This window comes from Oenanthe melanoleuca, chromosome 6 (assembly GCF_029582105.1).
Source record: "Oenanthe melanoleuca isolate GR-GAL-2019-014 chromosome 6, OMel1.0, whole genome shotgun sequence".
Taxonomy (NCBI): domain Eukaryota; kingdom Metazoa; phylum Chordata; class Aves; order Passeriformes; family Muscicapidae; genus Oenanthe; species Oenanthe melanoleuca.
Window position 1 is genome coordinate 21,062,199 of NC_079340.1, and position 22,294 is coordinate 21,084,492.

Consider the following 22,294-nt stretch of genomic DNA (forward strand, 5'->3'; position numbering starts at 1 on the left):
CTCATTTTGTCTCTCCAATTGCCAGCTTTGCTTTGGAGTATTACAGAATTCTTACATAATGAGATATATAATGCTTAGATTTTTTTCAGTGCATTTAACTTCCTGCCAAAAGACATCCTTCTTGACAAATAGTTACATGAAGAAAGTGGACAGATTAAGACAGCCTTCTGACAGATCTCAACTCTAATTCTTGATTTGAAGACATCAGAAGACAGACTCATTTCTAGCACAAATCAGTTTCAATCCTATTTGTTTCCATCAATAATTTTAAGACATTGATGTTGCTTTGCTGGTACAGTTTGTGGACAAGACAAAAATTGGTGGGGACCACATTGACAATAGCTTGTTAAATCATTTCTCAAAACCCTCTCTGTTTCCATACAGCCAAATGCAAGTAATTAATGTGGGGACAAATAAGACAGGCAGCACATACAGGATAGGAAACTATCTTGGCAAGCAGTGCCTCTGAGAAGGATTCAGAGGCTGTCACAGATAATCATTTTAACATGCTCTTTCCATCTTATGCTTTGGCAGCAGCATTATTGCAAAGGGGAGTAATGCACAGAATTAAGTTATCTTGCAATCTATTCTGTATTGGCAAGACTGTTATGACTGTGACAAGATTTGTTTTCCACATTTAAATAAAATGTGCAAACAGCAGACACAGTGTGGTTGAGAGAACTAATCCAGAAGACAAAAATCCTGGAAGCTTAGTATGGAATCTTGTAACATGAAAATCAAGGAGCATTGTTTACTCAGCTCCTCAAAGAGAAATCAGAAAGGTGACTTGTCCAATGGCAGAAAATGTTATTTAGCTGTGCATTTGTTAGGCAAAGTAAAGTAAGATCCCGGTTTATGGAAGCTGGAGCCAACAGGAAATTGCAAATAAATTGATCTTTTTACTATCTGAATATAACCACTATTTATGATTTAGAGTCTCTGGAGCCAAGCTTTTGGAGGGGTGGGAGAGGCAGGGGAGAGCCCAAACACCAAAACCCAAGCTGGGTTTGGTGGCAAACAGATGCTCATTGTGTCTCTGAGCTCCTGGGAAAGGAAGGAAAATCTCCATTACCATGTGTAGGCTGAAGTTTACATGTTCTGGGCTTTTGCTCTTCTGTAAAGGATTAGATATTGGCTAGCTGGGACTTAAAATAGTCTTTAGATGATGGTTATTTGGTATTTCTTTCTCATGTTCCCTGTGAGTTTGCCTCACCAAACTAAAGGGTGTTAGACACAGCTGACATTTTAATATATCTTTGTCTCTTTTGTACACTTCTGAAGACTAAAATGCCTTCATCTAATGAAATTTATAGAACTTAATATAAACAACATTTGAGGGGAAAAAACCCATAATGAGACGTGTTAGACAGAAGGTTGAACCCAAAAATTTTATGCACTTTAATTTAAAATTTAAGTGTATTAAATGCATTACTAATTATGAAGGTAAGAAAAATATCTTTTAAATGTGATTTAGAATAACTGATTTAAGCATGACACTTTTCTGTACCTCTTGAAAGCAGCTTTCATATTCAAATATACTTAGCTGTGACCTTTTCCTAGTCTCTCTCTTTTTAATTAGAACACTTAAATTATCACATTCAATCACAGAACAAAATCTATTTGTACAAAATTATTTACAAGATTTTATGCATCCCTTAACAACCCTATGAACCTGATCCAAGGTTCACTGAAGTCTGCAGGAATTGCTCATTAATTCAGAGTTTGACACAGCACATAAAGTTATAAAATTGATCTACATGATTCCAGCAGAAAACCTGAGGTGGAAATCAACTTGTATTGCTGAGATAAAGTGTCAGGGTAATGTTGCACATTTAAGGGAAATAACTGTTGATTTTTAAATCCCTTATGCCAGCTTTTCTATAGAAGTAGTCCATATATTATTACATTGAGGAGTAATATCTACTAATATTAGTATAGGAGTATTTCATATTCCAGTCCAAAGAATGGTTAAAATCATTCCAGATTAGGGGTCTGGGTTTTTCTAATTATTTATTGCACCTATCTGCTTAATTTGTGAAGACTTGCTTGATGAACCAGTGCTACAGATAAAGAAAGAGAACTTCTTAATAGCAACATTCAGATGAGGGAAGAGCCAAATAACCAGCCCAGCTGAGATTCCTCTGTGCTAACAGTGTCTAAAACATCCTCACAATGTGGGAACTGGTACATGGCACCCATCATGGACAAAATAAAACACTCTGCCAGTTTTACTTGACACACTAATTCTGGCTGCAGCTAACCCAGCTGTGGGCACCTGATTTGGGGGCTAGAGGTGGGAAGGCCAGTCTGTGTTACACATAAATGTTTGTGCAGCCAGGGTCTGTGCAGGAGGGGAGCAAAGTAAGGTGAGATAAATTAGAATTAGAATCTAGAATAGCAGTGGGTTCCATCCATGCAAAGATAAGACAGTTTTTATGTTGTTATGCAGTCATTGGACTAAAAAAAAAAATTCTTCATAGTCCCCTTGTTAATGATACCACCCAAGTTGTGGTATGTGGATGGGACATTTCCAGTCATCTGCCAGTCCTAGCACAGAGACCAAACACAAATTAACAAGCAAATGGAGGACTTATTAAACTAAAAATTTATAAGCTACCATAAATTTTACTTGACTAATAAATATTTCTGGGGTTTTTTCTGGCTTCAGGAGAAAGGAGCTGTCATTTTATGAACATTTGTTTATACCTAACTTGATTTTCAGGACTTAAGCCCCATTTTGTTAAATATTAAGGAGTTCTGTGTCACTGATTTTGCAAGAGTATGATTGTATCTTGGCAGCAATCATCACGTCAAAAATTGCCATTTCCTGCTGGAAGAAAATTTTCAAGTACAAGTCTCTTTGAAATTACTTTAAATGAGTTTATTCTAAAATTTAAGCTCACCTCTGGCCCTCTCACACTTGATAAAAATCACATTTCAGAGTTCCATTATGACTCACTAATGTTAGGCTTAAAGCACTTTTGATGCCAACAAATAATACTGTCTAGTTTTATGACAAATTTCTTAATGCATATTTATGAGTGTGTCTAACTGAGCTAATAACAGAAATACATATTTTTGAAAGCAAAAGAATCTTGGCCAAAACCAAAGAAAAGTAAGCCAAGTGTCTTTAAAAGGCTGGCCTTAGCATTTTTTGGGGAGATATTTCTGCATATCAACATACACATACTTGGCTCCCATCTATACAAATCCTTTCATTCAAAATAGCAAACATAGATTGTTAGGTGCACATCCATCCTCTCCTGTTCATATTTCTAGAAATACAAGTCTCTTTCTCAGAGTCTATCATCACTGGTAGGTTGCACAGTCAGGACTGTGCAGGCTTGTGCAGTAGCTGTTGATTTAGTAGCTACCAGAATAACCCAGTTTATGTTTCCAATGTGCATTTGTTCATTAATCTACTCCAGTCTAATCAGCTGTTTGACCTCCAGATCCATCTGTAACTGCTCTGCCTCTCACTATCAACATGAAAATGTCATCCCAAAGAAACTAAGGATCTGGGGCAGGGGGCAGCCACAGAAGAGGTGTCAATGACTAATTACTGCTCTGGTTTCATCAACTCTTTGACAGCTCTGCTGCAGCCACTGATGCTATTCTGATAAAGCCATTACCAAGAACAAGGTACACCAGCTGCAGGCAAAAAACCCTCATATAAATCAGGAAGATATTGCATGGAAGAAAGCTAGCATAGCTGTGGTCACACAGATAAATACTTTCCAAGGTTTGTTAAGCTGGTGGTTTGCTAGCTCTGCTGCTGAGAAGAGCAACAGCTCCTTCTGGCCCTGACCCTCTCACACAGTGTATCCCACCTTGCCAGTGATGGAGAAGGATCAGGACTAGGCTGTGCCACTCCCCAGCCCAAGCACACATTCCTCTAAAACAGGGAAAGTGATCCCAAATGCTCTCACAAACAGTTACAGGTTCAAAAATCAGCAGTATTGCCTGAGTCATCCCAACTCAAACTATTCCTACAAAGAAACTAATTTCTTACAAAACCACCAACCCTGCATTTAGAAGTGGCATCAATAAATGTGTTCTTCTCAGAGTGTCATCTCATTCCTTCAGCACTAGAGCTAATAAAGACCCACCAGAGATTTCTGAGGCAGTGTTTGCATGCCTGAGCTGCAGTGAGCACCTGCAGGGATGCTGGTGCTGTCTGGAGGTGTGAGACTGACTCTGTGTGTGGCACAGACTCCATCCCTGCCTGAGCTCCTCTGCACCTTTCTGGGCACACCCTGAGAGGCCTTGGCATCCCTCTGAACAAAACACACAGACTAAAAAATAACTGAAAAAAAACAAATAACAAAAAAAAAGACTTTCTGCAATACAACAGCTGAGTCAAAGAGTGCAAAGAAAAGGGAAATTTGTAACTCAAATATGCTTTATGGTCTCAATTGCTATTAGAGGATTTTGAAATGAGGCTCTGTTGTCTGCCAAGCACACTCATCATGGCAATGCCAACATATCTCTAGTACTAACATGAGGTAATGAATAAAATATATTAATGGCCACTGAACACAGTTATTTTACATTATGCATCGTCTCCAATGAGTAAAGGTTAGTTTATTTATTAAAGTTACTTTTATTTTGATGAAAATATCCTTAGAGTATTAAATATTTTATAGCAGTTTTATAATCAGCTAAGATAATAACCATAAAAACAAATAGATGAAATAGTTTTCCCCTTTTTCTTCAACCTAAAATACAGATATATCTTTAAATTATTATAAATGGATTCAGAAATGGCATATGATGTGCAGCATCCATATTGAACCACGTATTTGGATGGCAAGAGTTAACAATATGGTCTTAGAAACTCAATAGTCAATTTTTAAAGTCATAAGTCATTTTTTAAGCAGGATATAAAGGGATATAAAATATTTCATTTGGCACTCATACCTCTGACATTTCCAAACATCTAGCTTAAGAACTATTGCCTAGCATTCATGCTACAAGTTTATTTTCTGACAGACACGTGGTGCTGAGCTTCTTTCCAACATTCAGAATATTTTCCTTTTCAGTGTTCTGCACTTTCTCCAGGACAAGCTCTTCATGCCACCTCCTGACTCCTCAGTACTTCTGATCCATGCAATAACCTGACTCAAATCAGGAAGAAGTTTTTCAGGGAGATTCCAGGTGCCTGACTGCACTGCAGGGCACTAAAATCAGCCTTGATGCAGTGGGCATCAGTGTGCATCTTCCAATCTGCTGACCACTGGCTTCTGGTGCAGGGAATGACTTTTTTTATCCATTTTCCCTTTTCAATTCATTTCTCCCCCACAATTTCCAGTAAATCTGTTCAGTGACCTTTGAGACCTGAGGCAAGAGTAATTTATTAAATAATTCTCTAGCAATCTTATCCTTGAGGCACACAGTACTTTGCATAGTAACAAGATTTGCCTGTGCTGTTATGAACAGCTTGATATAGATGTTCAAAAGCTTTCAAATCTTTAATCAAAGCTTTTTATAGTTATTATTTAGGAAATTGGAGGAAATTATGCTTTTAAATAGGTAAGATGTTACAGCTTATTTCATGAAGACACACATACAATGATAGTCAGGTTTTCTAACAGTCTGGAAGTTTAGCTTGCAAGTACTTGGAATACACAGGATTCACCTTGGGCCACAAAAGCTGTTAAACTCTATCTTATTATATCACAGAACATGTATAATCAGATCAGTGGCTGTCAGATACCAGAGGAAAAAAGTACAGAAAAAAACCCATTTGCTCTCACTGCTGAATTTTAGACACCACATTATGTTATGACTCAGTGCTATAGAAAAGAGCTTTTCTACTTACTATCAAAAAATGGACGTAAATACTTGTTGTACCCTTTTATTATTTTTTGTATAGTTGGAGGTAGAATTTCACTGTTTCCTTCAGCTTCAGGAATTTGCATTGACCTAAAAGGAATTGAAAAGAAGGATTTTGTAAAAGGACATAGTAAAAAAAATTCCAAAATATCAGATTCCATAATCTGTATTACTCTCTTATTGGAAAAAAAAATCTCTTTTATACCTTAAAGTTTATTATTTCTTTACTCCATCTGAGAAACAGTCTTCTTTAATACTTTATCTGCAAACAGGGCATTATGGTTATAATCTAGGAATGTGGAAGGGATGCTGATTCTTTATGTCAGCATTTAAAATTAAGCTTCTTTTTACATAATTAAATACATTATATTTAAGTCTCAGAGACAGAAAACCTCAGAGACTAGTGCATAAAAACACTCTTAAAATCCTGCTTTCACAACAATTTTTAAACAGGTTACAGAAATAAGCCTGTTGAGCAAAATCAGTGAAGCATAATGAGAATTCAAGTACTTCCTTTGTTCAGAAACAGCTACAAATATCATCCATGAAAGTTATATATAAATAATTACAAAGCTGTTTTGCCTAACCCCAAAAGGTGAGTACCTCAAGACTGTGAGCAGGGTGTGCTCTTCAGAAATTAAAGCACAGATGGTAGCAGCTACTTGTTCCCAATGATTTGGGGAAGGTGGGATATGAATTATGAAGGTGGGAAGCAAATAATTAATTGACTTGGTGAGCCCAGCTGGCAGAGGCATTGCCTGGAGCTTTTAATCCTTATTCTGGGAATTACTGACCCTAAAAGTGACCAGCCCTTCTACAGTAGGTGCAAGAGCTGTAGCTGTAGTGATTTACTCACCACAGAATAATCTAAATATAAACCATTGGTGAGGGGCCACCAGTGTTTCTGGTCTTTCCTTGTAGTGCTAAATCCTGAATTTCTTAATCTCGGCTCTCTTTCTACTCCAGAAAACTCTGCTTTCTCTTCTGCATTATATTTCTGGGTCTTTTGTAGCTTTCCAAAGCTTGATGTTTTGTTTTTAATTTTGCTGTTCCTGGGAAAGCTTTTGTCAGGACACTGAGACTTTCATCCACTAGGAAAAATCCAGCACCTTAAACTGGCAAATCTAAAATGCTGAAATGATCTTACTGAATGCACGTGGTTTAAATGTGGTGTCCACTGGCTTGAAAAGCTGCTATTGCTGAATAATCTTTTATTCATCAGAAATAGCTGGTTTTCATTAGCTGCCTTATAACACTAATGTCTTAGCTATTTGAATGATCTTATTTTTTCCCTTTATTTTTTTCCTCATTTTCTATTTCTATATTGCCAAACAATGATGTTGTTACTTAAGTATACCCTTGAGTAATGCCAGCATTGAAGTAAGGGAAGTTTTTCCTGTAAGTTTTTTCCTAAGGAAACAAACACAGTCATGTTGAGATGTGAAATATAAATAAGAAGGCCAGTTTTATGTTGCAAAGAAGTGTTAAAATTGGAAATGCATTTGAATGTAATTAATTTCTTAAATACTGCACTTGGAATAGATATCTCTCCTTTTGTAATTTACATATAAATTTTAGCTAAGTGTTCAGTGAGCTGCATGAGTTTAATTTCACAGCTTTACTGGATTGTTCTTCAGTAAGTTTTAGGTGCTGTGAAATGTTAAAGGAAAACTTGTTTCTTTTCTGCTGTAAGGATATATCATTGTTCTGATGATCAATATGCAATTTCAAAGTGGTCTGGTTCATTATCATTAACCCCTATTTTCTAAAATATGTCTTTAAAATTTTCATGGGAGTCCTTCCCTTAAATGACCTGCGGTAATTTATAATTTTCCTCATTAACACATGACATGTAGCCTCATATCACTGTCCATTGAGTTTTATGGTTAAGTAAGCCTGGGAAAGCTGTTGTGGTGTAATTGAGGCTGTGAATTAATGGGGCATGGTCCCCTGTGTGCTGTTTGGCCACAAAACCTTGGAGGAGTCCTGTCACAGTGAGCCAACAAGTGAGAGAAACCTGAGGTCCCTAAATGTGAGTGTGTGGAGTCACCAGGCTGCAGGTTTAGGGGGATGCTCAGAGGCAGACTGTCAGTGGTGGAAGATAAGGAACCCAGAGAGGTTCTGTGCCTGCAGCAGTTTGGGGTTCCTGTGTTTTCAGGGATCATGCCCTGTTTCCCTCAAAGAGCTCTTTGGTTCATGTGCTCCACTCCCAGCTCAGCCACAGTGAGCTCACAGCTGCACACATCTGCAAAGGATAAATAAAAGTTGAGACTCACTCCACTTATGCACCTGCACCTTCTCATGAATGCATCTAAGCTGCTCCTTTAACCAGTATTTGTGCTGTTATATTTAAGTATATGTTTTATAGTTAAGGGAAGCTGTTAAAGTTCCTCCATTTCCTTAATGTATGTGAAATACCTTGCCATGCATAAGAGCATGGAATTACCTTGTGACAGATGTTCCAGCAACTGAGGAGGGAACAGGCTTTTACAGAAAAAATCTGATTATATAATTTTTTTTCAATTGAGAATATCTATCTGTTCTGGACTGCCAATGTATAATAAATGCTTTAACTCATCAGGTTCAATGCTTCTGCTTGCTTTCATAAAAGCTGAATTATAATTATTTATTTTCCTAATTAGTTCTAATGGCTCAAAAACTGTACATTTTTATGGTTTTGGCTAAACTTGAAAGGTGAAAAAATTGCTTATTATTTAAGGTACTTTCAAGTTAGTGTCTTAACAGAATGGGGTAACTGGGGGAAGCAGGGGCAAGGAACATTTGCCCTGAACAGTAGTATATATCATTTATAATGATATAAAACTACAAAACTACAGTCTAGACACATGTACAAGAATATTTTTTCTGGCTATTTTTTGTCAGGAGTTATGTATCATGAAAGAGACAAAAACACCTTAGAACTGTGAGAGGATAAACAAAATGCCAAATACAGTCTGAACAAGCTTTTGAAACACGCCCCCCAGGAAAACAAGAATAAATAAAAGCTTTTTTTTCAGGCAATTCACTGACAGATGAAGGGCTTACAGATGCAAATAAAGTTATTTCTTGTTTCATACTCGTGCTTAGTGATATGGGGGTTTATATGGTCTTTGCAGGTAAACTGCAGCAAAATCTGCTACATCACTGATTAATTCTCTGCTTTGAAACAGACAGTACTGTCATCAATTTTTTTTGTTAAATGATGATATTGAAGCTGTAGCATCATATCACCAGGTGCAAGAAAAAAGAGTGAAGTACCATAAATGCTCCTAAGCTCAGGAAAAAAAAAAAAAAAAAAAAAAAAAAAAAAAAAAAAAAAAACATTTCATAGAATTTTCTGTCTCTGATTCCATAAGGCCAGGCTAGCAGTCTTTATGTTAAAAACACCCTATCTGACACAAATGGGAACTTTTCTTCAAACCAAATAACATACATTTACTTAATCTGATTCCAGGTAATAATAAATTTACCTCAAATTTGTCATTACCACTTTTAAAATTAAAAAAATATCTGAGAAGCATCATCCAGGCAATTCCCCAATTTAATCCTAAAGAAGGGGCTATGATGTGATTGTAATGTAATTTAATGTTAAATGAAGTGAATAAGTGTCATTCATGCAAGGAGAGATAGAAAGGATAAAAAAAACCCCATACCATTACTGACTGTAAATTTTTCAGTAGAAGAAACTCTCTTCACATGTTAGGCAGAGCTTTTCCAAGTGGAATATCTAAGGGACCACTTGGCAAAAATTCATGGTCCTTACTTTGGGTGCACTTCAGCACTTGGGTTTTGTTTAGAAATATTTCCCTGTTTCAGTGCCAAGCAGGGTAGTTTTTTTGTTTTAAACAGCACTTTCACAAATCCCTCCTGATCTGTGCACTGGGAAAACACATTTTTGTGCCTAAGCATCATCTTGTCTGTGAGATAAGCAAGGGCCAGAGCTGCCTCTCAGCCTGTGTGTGGATCTGGGCACAGCAGAGGCACAGGTCCTGAGGCACAGGTGGGGCAGGCACTGGTCCAGGTGCTGTGTGTGCCCCTAACCCATGGATGGTACCCAGGAATGAGCTGCCTGTGCTTCTGGGCACTCACAGCCAGATCAAGTTAGAGGATTCACAAAGTCTGCCTGATAATAAGGAATGTGTACCACAGGCTGAGCTCCTGGGGAGAAAAACTTTGCCTCCTGGTTACTTAGGTGTGTTGGTCTCTTGGCAGGGTTTTATTATGGCTAAGCCATGAGTCATCCACTTATTACAGTGTGGCAAGTCCCAGCTGATGAGGAAAGAAGGTGGAATTAGAGCAAGGGTGTGTTTTGGACAGAGATCTCTCTGCAGGACTGGAGAAGGTGGGGGAGGTGGATGCTTTAAACTCACTTTCAGGGGATTGTTCCACCTGTTCCCATTACTGAGAGAAAGCTTTATCTAAATGGATGTTTGCACACCCACTTGAGTTAAAGCTTAGTCAGAATCTTATCCTGAGAAATGTACTGTGAGATGAGGGTTAGGCAATGCTAGAAAAAGAATTGGCTCACAGACTCTAAATACTTCAGTTGAAAGAAGTGATGAGAATGTTTAACCTGTCCATGCTTACATTTTCTTATTAGAACTACTTGAAGAATATTTTTGCCCATTTTTACAGAAGGAATATATTTTAAGTGCTCCATTTCTATATTTTTTGTCATGGCAGCTGTACTGTTAGGAGGGTTCTGCATAGCCAGAGGGGATAATTTTCACTTTCCAGCTTAATGCAACTTAGATTTCCTGAAGACTTCATTATTTCATAGCAGAGAATAAGAAAAGAGTGTTTCAAATAAGTAATTTCTTCAAGATACTCTCCTTTTAGTGCACAATGACAATTTTACTGTCTCAAGCTTGTAGTAAATCTGGGTGGACTGTGTGCTTCTGTCCCTGGGCAAGGCACTGTGTGCTCCAGGCAAGGACTGCGTGTCTGCCTGAATTTGTTAAGCATCTGATACAATACTCACTATGAACCCAGTAATCCTTTACTTGAGGGTTCATATGCTTCAAAAATTCCATTATTTTTCTCCCTCAGTCTTTCCAATTAAAAAAATATGTTAAGGCAGCTGAGATTCATGAAGCTCAGTCCTTATTTCTGTTATTAATACCCAGGTTCTTTCATTTTTGGAAGAGGCAAGATTCAAATGACAAGATTTTACTTTGTTACCTGGTCAGATATGTCTCTAATTATAATTAAATTTATTATAAACCAACTGATATAATAATATATTGGAGAAATATTTTTAGCAAATACTTCTTACCTACAGAGCAGCAACAGGAAAAGGGCTCTGAGACTGCAGCACTTAAGACTGCACATGGTCACAAGTTCTTTCAGAAGTTCTTGCAGGTCTAGAAAACAAAAGGTGCAGAGGTAATGTTTTACAGCACATATGCATTTCTAATACATTAATTTCCAAAGGTTTTAAACACTAAAGATATTGTATCTTGAATAGTTTATTCTATTGTGTTAGTTAATATTTACATCAATTAAAAGAAACCAAAAAACTCAAAACTTGAAGAAGAGGTGGCATCAGGATTAAACTCACCAACAGAAGCTGCATTCCAGTACACTACAGCTCTTTCATTTTTGCCTCAGTCCTTTAAATACCAGGAAAAGTAATTGCTGCAAATAATAATGTAATCCTGTGTAGGAGAATTGCAAACACTGAGATTTGTCTCTTCTACTCATGCTCTGCATATCAGTGTCTCTTCTTAAGGAACAACACATGACCCCATCTTAGAACAAAGAGCAATCTAAGAGCAACTTCTCAGGTCCATGTGTAGCATCAATACCACTGATAGGTAACCTTGGTAGTCTTTTTTATTAATGAGAAAAAAACAAAACTTTAGGCTTCTACTCCTAGCTATTGAAAAAAATTCTTTGTATATAAATCATATATAACCATCCATATTCATAAGAATGTTTGGCTGAGGCAAGATGTCTTTTCTGAATGGGATTTCTTTGCTTTTGTCAGCATGATTCACATCCATAATAGTTATTTTAAGAAATCTGTCAGCTCTGTAATCCATTTCTGGATGAAAAGAGTATCAATCCATGGTGTAATGCAGCCATGCAATGGATCTGAAATGCACAGACTGTGCACACTTCTGCTGTATTTCATCAGAGCACACAAACCTTATTTGTTAGACCTGCTTCAAAACTCTAAATAAACCCTACATGTCAGGAATGCTACCTACCCAGAACCTGGAACACAACTGTTAAATGTTAACAAATGAAGATGAAATATCTGTTTTAGGTTTCTGGAAGGGACAATCGAGCACAATATTTTCAGTGTCCAGAATGAGTTTTGCAGGAGTATCTTTCATCTCAATTTCCCACTAAATTGCTAATAGTAAAGAATTTGAAGTTTCACAGCCTGGAACTTTGTTTCACTATTCTTTAGTGACCAACATAAAATGCCAGCAAGCTATTTAAAATCCAAAGTAATTTTTCTTTCAGTCTACATTCCAGTAAGAGCAAAACTAGTGGTATTTACCTAAATTAATGCCATGTGAATGGGATATGACTTTTATGTAACAGGGAAGTGACAAAATAGCTTGTTAATGTCTCCAAAGAAAAAGGAAGGCCATTTCAATGACTTTTTAAACAAGCAAATATTCTCAGCATCTTGGCTACTTTAAGCATACACCAGCCTGGTAAATATTAATATCAAAATAAATCATACACTCCTCCTGACTTCCACAGAAAATCGTGCATGAGACATTAAGAGAGCTGGTAATAGGCAAAAACAGTACAAATGAGCAGATGGTGTTGTCAGAACATTGCTCTCTACATGCTGATTCTGTAACACTCCTGGTGCAGATCCTGGGATCCCTTTTGCATATCTCATTTTGGGTTTGCATGTTTCCTACGTTCAGTATCTTTATCTCACAGGAAAATGTGCTAAAAATAAAAATAGTCTTACTGACTTCATAAGTACTTCATAAAGCTGCTTTTATATTTAGCTTTTGAATTGATACTATGAGCTCCTAATATGACTGAAGATCCTTTATAAACAGATTAAGGAAACCTATGGATATTTCTGTACTTGTTTGGGTTTCGTTTTTACAGGACTGAAGATGAAAAGGAGTGAGCTTATTACTGATTTCTTTCTAAAGTGAGTGCTTTACCTTCAGTTCTTAGCCAACATCCAAGGCAGCAATTTTATGGGAGGGTGGGGAATTTAGGTCTTTAACACATGAAGGGTCAAATCCATCCTATGGTACATGGATTACTTTTGTATGCTCAGGAGAAGAGAGCATGGAAGTAAGAGAAGGGAGAAGATCTCTTACTTCAGCATAGGAAACACTAATCAAGAGGTCTGATTGCCATGTCAGCTGGCTGGCCCTCCCTGCAAAGGGGCACTGCATGCCAGCCAAGGAATGAGTAGAGCTGGGTGACTACTGGAGCCTTCAGCTGTTTCACAGACAAGCTGGATGTATAAACTCTGCTGCACGTGTGCACATGTTGCATGCACACACACGTTTTCTCTGCCGCCCCTTTTCATGGGGCTTTCTGAGCTGGTTTGTTCTGCTGAAATGCCTCTAGGCATGTTTGCACATCTGGACCTTTCCTGCCCCACATTGCTTCATCAAATACTGCACATCCACAGCAAGATTCCTTCCTGCATGCCTGCACCTATGGAACTGCCAGCATTTAAAACTGGTTCAGCAGAAACCATAATATTTTCCTCCCACCCTAGAAAAATAAGCTTAACCTGTGTTCTGCATATACTATTGAGTGACTTGGTTTATCTAGACAGGCTGCCTGCTGTCCAGATTATTGTGCTCTAAATCTTGCTCTAAACATTGAATTGAGGTGAAGGTAACAAATCTGCCCCAGATTCTCATATGAGAATACTCTCTCATTCTCATATGAGACAACACTTTCCTAATTTTATTCAGATCAGATTAAGACTGTAAAATGTCATCTAATGTTTTAACATTTTTCACGGGAATTCAGTTATTTATTATCTTCAGCATGACAGGAAAAGTGAATTATGAAAGTTTCACAAACCTTTGAGGCTGAAATGGGGTGAGGCAAGCAGCTGGCAGAGGTAGTAACAATATCCAAAGACTTCACTGGATGTGAATTTTGTGTGAATTAATTAAAGGATAAGATGCCTATTATGTTGAAGTACTTTATGCACAAGTGGATGCAGGGGAAAGACTAGAAATTATTAGATAATACACTTTGTCATATGGTAGTGGCCATATGCCTGAATTCCCATGGCTGCTACTGCAGGCATCTAAAACTGTGTGTAGAATTATCTTAAAATGAAAAGCAGATGGTGGGTTTTAGAATAGGAACCAAATTAGCATTACAGTTGCATTTTACTTGCACATCCAAACTGTTGAATGACAGTGCCTTTAAGTGCTTGGCTGGAAGGCAGAGAGGAGCTCAGGAGGGATTCACCCAGAGTGCCAGAGATGTACAGATGCCTCCCCTGCTCTGGATCCTCTGCTTGCACTGTCTTCTAGAAACTGCAGAGTAACCAGTGAGCTTATCTGTTCTTGACTTCATCCTCTGTTTGTTAGACCAAGTGAGCCAGTTGGAGGGGAAACAGTGGAAAGCTGGGAACACTAAGGACTCTGTGGGAGAAAGGGAGTGGCTATATGGAAGGCAGTCACAAGGTTTGGAAGCAGAGGGGATGCTCCCCTTGGGTCAGTTGGAGTCAGCTGCCTCAGCTGTGTTGCCTCCCAGTTCCTTTTGCAGCCCCAGCCTCCTGGGGTGGTACAAGGAGCACAAAAGGCCTTCACCCTGTGCAAGCTCTGCCCAGCAGTAACTAAAACATCCCTGAAATACCAACACTTGTGTTCACAGCACAAATCCAAAACACAGCTCCATTCTAGCCACTGTGAAGAAAATTTACTCCACTTCAGCCAAAACCACCACAGCCTGGAAAAGCCAGCTACATGCAACAGATTGGCAGTAGTCACTGACAAAGCACTTTGTGGAATAAAGTGCCATGATATCTGTCCTTGGGTTAATCTGGATGCCTGCCTATAATGGCTGTAGTTTCATGGTACTTCCTAACACTCCCTGAAGGAGAAAGAAATGCAAAATTTTCACACATTCAAGTATTTTTTTTCATGTCAGGATTAATATTGTAGAGACTGCAGCTTTAGTGAAAAGTATCAAGAAGTGTTTTTTTAATGCAGCAAATTAAAAAGAAGGAATAAAACCCAGTGGCAGAAAAATCCAGGTCTGACAGGGGAATTGACTGATGAAAGTAGACAAATACATGTGTCTGCATCCTGTTACAAGGGGCACCCTCTTATTTGGCTGACAAGTGGCTTTTGGCACACCAGCTAGCTTGTTTCTAAACCCTAGGCACATCTGATCTTGCCTAGCATGGGCAAAGCTGTGCAAGTCTCCTTGGGCAAGTAATCCAAGTTAGATGTCCTTGGTCCATGGAAAGGAGCTGTCTTGTCCTGTTTTCTCTGAGACAGGCAGTGCAGGGCCATCTGCTATGACAATGTTATGTCAGCAATTGAAGGGCTCTTAGGTCTCTGCTGCTGCTGTATCTGGCAATAGTTCAAAGTTAAACATGGGGTTCCAGTGATGCTATGACCTTCTGTCTCCTGTGCCAGGTAAGTGTCACTTGCTCAATGAAAACCTTGGGAAGTTGCTCCAGTCTGAAAGCATCTTCTCCAGTCCTGTACTATGAGATGTTTTTGCCAAAGATATTTTTCAGCAACTGAAGCTCATAATGTTAAATAAGTAGAATGAATTTAAGATTCCCCAGATATGAAAACTGTTTCTCTGGTGTAGCAAAATGAGCTGCAATTGGAACTTCACAATTAAAAATTGTTTATATAGGTATAGGCATTACACGAGAGTCTTTAAAATTATCCCAAATAAATCAATATGACAAATATTTTTATTTTAAAAAAAAATTACCATAGCATGATTTCAGACTATAAAATCAAAAACTCAGTGATTTGTTTCAAAGTCCCAAATAATGTACAAGTTTATATCTAATATCACTGTCCTGAAAATACACTGGAAGGTCAGAATTGAAGTCAAACAAATCTATTGTTACAGTCTTAAAAAGTTTTAGTACCAGCACTTCCAGCCACCAAAGGAGTAGGGACTAGCAGTATGCTGCTAATACTTAAGTAATTAAGTGTATGAGAGACATTTGGTGCCCTGGATTGAGGTCTTTATTTCTCACCAAGTTCTCTGTATTATCAATTTCATGAACATCAAAGCCCTAGAGTAAGTTACATAACCTATGAAAGGATTATTTTATGTTTTCTGTTTTTTGTTTTCACTCTCTGCATTTTAAATACAGTACATATTGTGGATTAGCTGGGAAATAACTGGCAAGGATGCTCTTAGCATTATGCTGTTTTTCTGGAAAATTAATTTTGGATTTATAAAACCTGGGTGCTTAGGATGACAATACAATTCTAGGAGTTACCTTCATGGAGCAAGTGCCAGATGTCCTGCTCCCAGCCAGCACAACACTGAACTGAAAGGTTTCAGCAATGTACAGAAATGGATGCAGTAATAAACATCCATGGAATAGATTTGAAGAAATTAATGGGTTCATGTGACTGCTTAAATGTAGAGCTTATTACAAGCTCTGCTTATATCTATGGAGAAATCTACAGAAACTGTGTCCTACAGGTTATTTTCTAGTTTAAAAAGGCAGAGAACTAAGTAACTTCTCTACACCTTGCTCCTAAATATGATTTTAGATAGCTGACACTCAAAAGTCTGGCATATTAGTGGAGTTTGACTCATGGCTGATGATTACTGTCATTTGTAATTACCCACAGAAATCAGAGGTTTATTAATGGTTGGGTTTATGTGCATACAAGCTTTTTAAAATTTTTTGCTTTGTGCATCTCAGTTCTGCCATCTGGACAGCTGGATCTCAACATAAATCTGCAAACGTTTGAGTCCTCTTGTACCAAAATACAAATCTCAAATCTGAGACCTTTACTGGCTTTTTAAGGTGTTTGTCAGCAGTCCAAGGTCCTCCCACACCCAGTCCCACAGACAAGTGGGGATTGCCTTCTGCCACACCAGTTTTACAGTCAGAATTCACAGCCCACCCAAGTGGCTTCAATAGGGCAAAGAGGCTCAGTTTCTGTGCAATTTAAGGAATGAATGTGTTGGGGTTGGGTCAGAGAGGCAGGTAACCTTCAGAGGCTGCCCCTGATGGGTGAAACCTCAAAGGCACCTCTGGAAAGCTTTGGCTGTGCAGGAAGGTGCAAAGAGCTGAGGTGTGGCAAACACTGATGGCTTGGGGGGTGTCCCTGGACCATCTCAGAGCTGAGAGCTGCCAGCTGAGCACTGCAGGTCACCAGGTTTCTGAAGGGCACCCACAAGTGTGGGCTGGAGGCAGATACAGCATTCCTGCAGCACTGAAACCTGCACTGTTTACACAGACCAGGATAAGGGGTTTATTGCCTAGAGCAAAATGGAGACAGTTTCCTTTGGGCACATCAGCCTAGATATGATTAAGATAAATAGCTGGAAATCCAGGAAGCTGGATCAGATATGCTGGTTCAGATTAAGAAAATAATGACTTGATTTGGAAAGACGAATGAAATGCTGCCTGTGTTGTGCCAGTTTAAATTACTGTTCACTATGAAAGTTAGCAGCTCCAGAATCTTCCAGCCACTAACCTGGGGCCCACTCTCCCCACACAGACCATGGTGAGTGTGAGCTCTTCTCAGCATTCTCACTTTGCAGAAAGTATCCCAGCTGTGCCCCTTGTTTTCCATCCAAGTTATGACTTTTCTGGGTTTGATTATTGTTATGTATATTTGAAACCTTCCAGAGAAAACTTTATTTTTCTAAGTCACTAAGTATCTGCTTCTCAGTTGAGGTCCAAAGTCTTAGACCCAAATTCCTTTGTTAAGTGTCCTGTAATCAGGTGATTTACAAACTAACCATTCTGAGCAGTGCAACAGGATGAAAGACTGGGAAGGAGAAAATCAGTTTTCAGAGCAGCTTTGATTCTTTTAAAATCTATGAAACTTTTGTATTCAAAATTAATTGGCACAAATCAATAAAATTAAAATTACTAAGTAGAATTACATACAGTAATCACAGGATATACTGTTTTTAATTGTGCAACCATACAAAAATGTCCAAGTTGGGTGTCCTGGGCTCAGCTGTAAGCTTTTGTACCTGCTAAGGTTGAAGTCAGAGGAGTTATTCCAACTGAGATGTGGAGCTGAACTCAAAGTAATCAGGAATTTGGTCTAAGAGGAAATCGCATGAGGGGCTTTGAAAGCAAGAGGCATTTTTCCAATAAAATATGTATCTTAGATTTTTTCCACAGCTACCACGTGGGAAGATTACTTAAATCTGTGTGTGCCTGTTGCAGGATTTTCCTTTTCCTCTAGCACAAACTACTTTAGCTTTATTCTATGACAGGTAATTAGAATTACCAAGAGTATTCATGATGGAGAGGAACCTTTAAGAACCCTGTTTATAAAGTTTGAATGGCCATTGAAATTGTGTATATAGGATTTTTTTAAAATAATTAGAAAAAAAGAACCTCCTAGAGAAATAAAATGTTTTCATTAAATTCAAATATTCCCTTTCTTCATTACTCAGTCCTCAATAATAGGTTTAATCACTGTGACCTACTTTAAATTTCGTACACTTTTTAATTACAAGTGCATTGTTCACCTCTGTATTGATTTGAGGTGAGATGCAGATTTTATGAGGAATTGGGAGGAGGGGAAATGGGAGCCGACTCTTACATTATGCCTGGAGAAGTTTCTCCACGTGCCACCCACTGTTTTTAAAAGCAAGGTTTCGCAGCTTTTCCGGGGAGACACATCTTCCATTTGACTTACTAACAGAAATTCGAGCAATTCTGAGCTATTTTAATCCAACAACATAATGATTCCTTCAGAGAGGAAACAGCAATATTTTCAAAAAGCAATTTAAAGGGCAGCAGAGCGGAGGGGGAGGGATGAGGAGGGAGGGAGGTTGGGTGCCGCGATCCCGAGCGGGCGCGCCTTACCTGAGCGCACTCCGAGCGGGGGCAGAGCCCGAGCTGCGCTCCCGGCTCCGCTCCCTGCTCCGAGTCCGAGTCCTGCTCCGATCCCGGTCCAGTGCCCGGTCCAGTGCCCGGTCCAGTGCCCGGTCCAGCTCCCGGTCCAGTGCCCGGTCCAGCTCCCGGCTCCGCTCCCTGCTCCGAGTCCGAGTCCTGCTCCGATCCCGGTCCAGTGCCCGGTCCAGTGCCCGGTCCAGCTCCCGGCTCCGCTCCCAGCTCCGAGCCCCGTCCAGCGCCCGGCTCCGATCCCGGCTCCGATACCGGCTCCGATCCCGGCTCCGATCCCGGCTCCGATCCCGGCTCCGATCCCGGCTCCGCGCCCGCCCGCGGCCGCAGCGTGGGCGGCACAGGCGGGGGATGCTGCCCTGCTGATGCTGCCCTGCTGATGCTGCCCTGCTGATGCTCGCCCAAGCCCCCACAGGAGCCCCTTCCCTGCCCCTCCTCCTCTGCTCAGCCTCGCTCACACCCCTTTCCAGTTCCCAGTGTCTTCGGGGGAAAGGATGCCAGGCGGAGAAGTGGCGAGGGATCCCTGACCGACAGAAGTCAGGGCAACACTTCCCATGGCTTCTTTTTCTGCCATACCTCCGTAACAGAGCTTGCATGAAACTTCCTGCTGATTGCCTCGGTTTTCCTTCTTGCAATTGTCACATTCCAGCTACCCCGGGTAGAGAATTCCACCCTTGTTCTCTATTTGATGTGGAAATACATCACATTCTGAGTGCCTTTGAGTAGCAGTGTTCAAGTCTTTCCAGAAGTGCAAAGTGTTCGTTTTGCAGACATTGTTTCCCTGTCTGACCTCTCGCTTCAGGAGCTGTTGGCATTTAACACTATTCCACAAAATTTAAGATAAAGGAAACCACTTAGGGAACGCGATTACCAACAAAGGTTGCATTAGGAAAATCCACTTCAGGCAGAATTTAACATCTGCTGTCAGAAATCATTTCCGGTGACTGCAATATTTTGGATGAGAGGGATACACAAGGACACACCAAACCCTTCCTGATGCTGTCACCAGTACTAAAATATGGTGGTACTGGTGCAAGGTGTGAAGCAGAGGACAGAAGATGATTTTGATTATTTCACTTTCAAATCTTGGTGCTGTTTTTTGGCATTAAAGAGTTGATAACTTCTGAGGAAGGCAAAGGCTGAGAGGTCTCAATCCTGTATCTTCTAGCAGTAAAAACCTCAGGGTTTTCTTCCTAGAACATGCTAGTCTCAGTTCACGTCAGAAGTAAGCATATGCTGTTTGCTTTTTCACAGAATTATAGAACTATTTTGGTTGGGAAAGACCTTTAAAGGACATCAAGTCCAGCCCATTATCTGCTGGATCAGGTTCCTCAGAGCCCCATCCATCCTGGCCTTGAACACTTCCAGGGATGGGGCATCCACAGTTTCTCTGGGCAACCTGTGCCAGTGTTTCACCAATGCCATAAAAATGTCATCTTTATCTAGTCTGAATCTACTTCCTTTTAGTTTAAAACCTTTACCCCTTGTCCTTTTTCTTAACTTTATCTTAAACTAGTTACAGCTATGTTGCCCTAAGAGGCTGTTTGATATCACGTATTTTCTGTGACTACACTGGAAGCTCCTCCCAGGTTACAGAACAGGGGAAGTTCTGAGGCTTAGACTAGGAGAGGAAAAAAACATCTCTACATGGCAAAAAATTTCTCTACTGTTGTTTGCCTTTGTATTGTTATTGCTAGAGCTCTTATTTGTTAGTGCATCTGCAGGAGGGAGAAATTAAAGAGATGTAAAAACCATTCTTTCCTGCACATGTTGAATGTTGATCCAATTATAAGTCAAGAATATGTGCTGAGTGTGCCTGCTCTGGGATACTTCCCCCCATATCTCATTTGAACAGTCTGTCTAACTGCATAAAGTATGAAGTGTTTATCTTCCATTCATTGGTCAAGCAGAAAGAAGCTGAAAACCCAGTGGAAAAAAAAAATCCCTGGCCATTTCTATTGCAGAACAGCTGTAAGTGGGAGAATCAGCAAATTTGGTCTCATGTGGCCTTTCATAACATTAAAACTGAGAAAACAGCTTTAAAGTAAATTCTGTAAGCAGCTGGCATAGAAACAATGCTGATTGTTATTCCCAGTAGAGCTCCAAGCACAGGTTTAGCTAATGCACAATATCAGAAATCCTCAACTTTCTAGGGATCTCTTTCTAATTACTTCTTATAAACATTTTTCAAGTTTCCACGAATTGAAATTCATAATTCAATCAGAATGAAAATATTCTGAAAATGCAAAGCATCAAGGTGATGTTGCCTGTTTCGGTTCACAGTGCTCAGATGGAGAACACTAAATTCCCACTTTAAGGCATTATTTTTCAGCACCTGTCTGCATTTCAAGGCTCTAAGATAGCTGTGATGCATTTGAAAGTCTGGGGCAGGGCATATTCTCTTCACACCAGAGCCCTTGAGCAGCAATAGTCACTGGGATTTCAGATCACCTGGGTTGTGACAAGCAAGCCAATGCAACACTCAAAATTAACTGCTGCAGCCTGTAATGTTAAGGCTGCCAGCAAAACCTGTTAACATAAAACTAAAACTTATGCTGGTCTATTGTAAAGCTTATACTGGTCCTTCAGAGTGCCTGTAGTTCTGTTTATTAATTTTCAGCTGGGGCTGCTGCAGCCTCAGCTGGGGTGTGATAGCTCAGGAAGAGCTGGCTCCAGGAGTTTGTCCCATGCACAAACCTGCCCTGTCACCCCCAGATCAGCTCCTGGACACCCTTGTCCCCTTTGTGCTCCCTGGGGCACCAGCCCCACCTCCTGCTACTCCCAGAAGGGACAGCTCAATTATTAACCCAAAGCTTGAGTCTTTCAATAGAGCCATTCATTCATCAGCTGGGAAAATCAGCTGACTCCATCCTCAGGCTGGTAGAGAGTAATGAAATTGTTTCAGAGAGCAGCCTGCAGAAAATACTCCTTGAACACAAAAGTCTAGATGCCCACGGTAAGAAATCATTTAACTCCTCTGTGCACTTAGTCCTCTGCATCAGCACTGGAGCCCATGTTGGGTAAGTTGGGTTTTTCAGTAAATTTTAAATTTTCCTTACACTTTGTAACCTCAGAGGGTGGTTGCAACATCTGCAGCATTGATTAAACAACACTGTAATCTGTAATGGTTTCAGCAGCTGTAATGCCAAAGTAAGAGAAAATATACTGAGCTTTTGGTATTCCAGGGATTCCTGGAGGTGTGTTAAATCCTGATCAGCAGTCTGGGTGTGAGATTTTTTGGATACTTGAATTGCTTGTCCAATAACAAGATCCTTACAAACAAGCCAACATCAGCATTTCCACTCAAGCATTATATTGACACATAAAATGGGGTGTATCATGAATCAAAATGTGCCCATTTTTAACTTGATTATATTCACAATTACTGGATATTATTTTGGATATTTT

At 39.6% G+C, this 22,294-nt stretch overlaps 1 protein-coding gene across 1 annotated transcript in view; it reads right to left on the minus strand.

Annotated features, from left to right (window-relative positions):
• The window catches only part of LOC130254917 (gamma-aminobutyric acid receptor subunit pi-like), a 45,471-nt gene extending 25,943 nt beyond the window's left edge, over positions 1-19,528 (minus strand). Inside the window, exons 1-3 of the mRNA XM_056495043.1 lie at positions 18,848-19,528; positions 11,111-11,198; positions 5,822-5,925 (exon numbers count right to left, since the gene is read on the minus strand). Of these exons, the coding sequence (XP_056351018.1) occupies positions 5,822-5,925; positions 11,111-11,166 (160 nt within the window). The 5' untranslated portion in view covers positions 11,167-11,198; positions 18,848-19,528. The remainder of the gene's footprint in view (positions 1-5,821; positions 5,926-11,110; positions 11,199-18,847) is intronic.
• Between the last annotated feature and the right edge of the window lie 2,766 nt (positions 19,529-22,294).